Below are 3,735 nucleotides of genomic sequence, written 5' to 3' on the forward strand. Positions count from 1 at the left end.
AATACATTCATTTGTCAGCAAACAGTTGGAAGATGCTTAGAAAATATTGCTGTAGACTTAAAGAAACACATATTAGAATAAATTACAGTGTGGGAGGTTTGCTCAACTATTGAAAGGCAAGTGCAGGTATTCCTAACATGCCCCTGCTTGCTCCTGTTCCAATGATGACATACCTGAAAATAACTTATTTTTTATGAACCATTAAATTAAAACTTTAGCAGAGAAGGTATAGTCTCAGCAATAAATGATCTCTTTAATCAAAACATTACATGATTAAAAAAAAAAAAAACTGTAACAGTAACCCCTAATGGAACAGCTTCTGTACAGAAACGTAAAATTCTGAGATTAAATAACAAATTCCGACACAAAATTTATCATCACTGCATCAACCACAGAGAAGCTCCTATAGCAAAGAAGTTGAAGCCAGAAGTTCACAAGTTTCTACAGGATATCATCAGCGAGGTTCATTTTATCTAAAAGGTCGTTACAGGCTGGGCATGGTGGCTCATGCCTATAATCTCAACACTTTGGGAGGCCAAGGTAGGAGGATCACTTGAGGCCAGGAGTTCAAGACCAGCCTGGGCAACACAGCAAGACCCCGTCTCTACAAAATTTTGTTTAAATGAACCAGGCGTGGTGGCACACACCTGTAGTCCCAGCTATTAAGGACACTGAGGCAGGAAGATCACTTGAGATCAGGGGTTCGGAGTTACAATGAGCTGTGATTGTGCCACTGTACTCCAGCCTGGGTGACAAAGTGAGACCTGGTCTCAAAAATAAATTAATTAATTAATTTAATTTAATTTAATAAATAAAAGGATGGGTTGGGTGAGTAGGAGGACCTTTTTCGGTTTGAGGCAGGGTCTTGGTCTGTTGCCCAGGCCAAAGTGCAGTGGCATCATCATAGATCACTGCAACCTCAAACTCCTGGGCTCAAGGGATCCTCTCGCCTCAGCGTCCTGAAGAGCTGGGACTACAGGTGTGTGCCACCACACCTGACTAATTTTTCTTTTTCTTTTTTTTCTGTAGAATCAGGGTCTCTCTATGTTGCCCAGGCTGATCGCTAACTCCTGACCTCAAGTCATCCTCCCCAGCCTCCCAAAGTGCTAGGATTACAGGCGTGAGCCACCACACCTGGTCTAGGAGGACTTTTTAAGCCCAGGAGTTTGAGGTTGCAGTGATCTATGATGATGCTTCTGCACTTTGGCCTGAGCAACAGACCAAGACCCTGTCTCAAACCGAAAAAGGTCCTCCTACTCACCCAACCCATCCTTTTATTTATTAAATTAAATTAATTACTTAATTAATTTTTGAGACCAGGTCTCACTTTGTCCCTTTATCAGAGACTCTCTACTGTACTTTGAAAGATGAAGCATGACTACTGAAAGCTTCTGTATCACTCAGTAGTTTGTTGGCTATGTCATGGCAATGAACTTAAAGTCATTCTTTGTCCTTTTTAAAAGAGTAGAGTTTCAAATTTGCTGACTTTTTCTTCGGTAGGAGCAATCCATAATATGCTATCTGGAAGATTTTGGAACAGGGGACCAAAAACATTTAATTGTCCCTTTAAGGTAAAGATAATATTTTAACCACAAGAAAGAAAATAATTACTTTTAGAAAGAAACTCAAGCAATGGAGAGAGCATTTTAGAAACAAATGTTTGGAAATCACTTCTTATATAATTTTTTTTTTTTTTTTTTTTTTAAGGTTTCAAATGTACTTTATTTCTTCAATAATGCCATATTTTAATGGGTACACAGTGATTTTACTTGGCATCAATTATGAGTTGGTTTTGGAAAAATTCAGTATTACATCAGCTGGGATGATTACTTCTGTCTCCACTCCTTTGGGGTGACTCTGCCAACAGGGGACAGGTTCCATTGTATTCCAATTTGTGTTACCACATATGTCCATATAGAAATACAGAAAGTGGCTCCAGTAGCTAATACAGCGTTACCATATTTGTCATGAAAATCAGGTGTTCGTTTCTGGTGGCTCTGCCTTGCCATTGTTTGCTGAATGTTTCGAACTTGGAGACGGCTTAGCGCATTTTTGGCCAAAGGAAACATCGTGAAGCTGAAGATAGAACTGCGACACCTCCAGCTGCTGCTTGGGTGCAAACCCGCTTCAAGTACCCTTGCAAAAAACCCTCAAAAACCTTATATAATTTTGATACTAAAAATTGTGCAAGAATATCACCTCTGATTGCTGGCAAACATGCAGGCTAATTTTTTCAAATAAAAAATTAATAAAAACAATTACGTCTGACAACTATCATATAAGTACACTTAAAATACTATAAATAGAATTTTCTAAGATGTTAAAACAAAAAACCCAAAACTGCCAGATAAAGAGTTGCAGTGGGTTTAGTCCTATTTGTTTTAAAATACTAAAATGCAAATACAACACCTTCCAATTTACATTTGCAGAAACAACTTAGTGACTTCCACAAGCAAATGGCAATTCACCACCCAAATTTTTTTTTTTAATTTTATAAAATATAGAATGCTTCACGAATTTGCATGTCATCCTTGCGCAGAGGCCATGGTAATCTTCTCTATAACATTCCAATTTGAGAATATGTGCTGCCAAAGCGACCGCACCACCCAAATTTCAACTAACCTTTTTGCACACGATGAAATTAAAAAATAAGCATTATGAGTAAATGATGAAAATTATCCATCTCTTCTAACTGGCACGAAACTTTGTAAGGCATCTTTTCCCATTATTACAGCTTTTAAAACAACCCAAGTTTCCATAGAGGCAGTACTAAAAAAAAAAAATAATAAAAAAATAAAAAATAAAAAAATAAAACAACCCAAGTTGAAAAAACAATGAATTTAGAGTTAGATATTCAAATTGTTTTGTCATGTTATACTAAGATTTCAAAAAAAGAAGCATGTTCAGGCCGGGCGCTGTGGCTCACGCCTGTAATCCTAGCTCTTGGGAGGCCGAGGCGGGCGGATTGCTCAAGGTCAGGAGTTCAAAACCAGCCTGAGCAAGAGCGAGACCCCGTCTCTACTATAAATAGAAAGAAATTAATTGGCCAACTGATATATATATAAAAAATTAGCCGGGCATGGTGGCGCATGCCTGTAGTCCCAGCTACCCGGGAGGCTGAGGCAGAAGGATCACTCGAGCCCAGGAGTTTAAGGTTGCTGTGAGCTAGACTGACGCCACGGCACTCACTCTAGCCTGGGCAACAAAGAAGACTCTGTCTCAAAAAAAAAAAAAAAAAAAAAAAAGAAGCATGTTCAATCATACTGAGCTTGAAATATTAAGAATTTAGTAAGAGCAAAATAGTAATAATAATACTTTGTACTCCTAATAAATAAAATTTAATTTTAATGATAGTTTAGTCCATCATAATTTTAACCTTTAATTTCTATTTTTGTGTATAACTTATAATGTATATAACAGGATAGTACTCCTATATTTAAATTATAAGTGCATTTTTCTAAATTATCAGTGATTAAATGGGTGAATAACTGGGATGAATACTCAAAATTGTTTTTGACTACAGGCGTGACCCATCAAAAGAGTATAAAGGCCACTAAGTTAGAAAAATTGCCTAAGTGGACAAGCTCAACTCTGCTCTGCACCATGAAATCTACTCTATAGTTCCACTTCACCAACAGTCTAGATTTGGGGAAATAAAATGCATGTGTCCCTGAATAAACTCATTCCAAGTATCAGATAAATAACTCAGAAAGACATGTCATACTCGTGCTATGT

General features: G+C 37.4%; 1 protein-coding gene and 1 non-coding gene across 2 annotated transcripts; both read right to left on the reverse strand.

Annotated features, from left to right (window-relative positions):
* Positions 1-1,683: 1,683 nt before the first annotated feature.
* On the reverse strand, positions 1,684-2,160 carry LOC142861616 (cytochrome c oxidase subunit 7B, mitochondrial). The gene has a single exon (XM_075993762.1). The coding sequence runs from the start codon at positions 2,067-2,069 to the stop codon at positions 1,827-1,829; it is 243 nt and encodes an 80-aa protein (XP_075849877.1). The 5' UTR covers positions 2,070-2,160; the 3' UTR covers positions 1,684-1,826.
* A 334-nt stretch (positions 2,161-2,494) lies between these two features.
* Positions 2,495-2,603, reverse strand: LOC142861759 (U6 spliceosomal RNA). Its single transcript, XR_012912912.1, has one exon. It is a non-coding gene; the product is annotated as a U6 spliceosomal RNA (small nuclear RNA).
* Between the last annotated feature and the right edge of the window lie 1,132 nt (positions 2,604-3,735).

The sequence above is a fragment of the Microcebus murinus genome, chromosome 17 (assembly GCF_040939455.1).
Source record: "Microcebus murinus isolate Inina chromosome 17, M.murinus_Inina_mat1.0, whole genome shotgun sequence".
Taxonomy (NCBI): domain Eukaryota; kingdom Metazoa; phylum Chordata; class Mammalia; order Primates; family Cheirogaleidae; genus Microcebus; species Microcebus murinus.

Coding starts and splice junctions, on each gene's coding strand:
- LOC142861616 (XM_075993762.1), bottom strand. CDS start 2,069: ATGTTTCCTTTGGCCAAAAATGCGCTAAGCCGTCTCCAAGTTCGAAAC.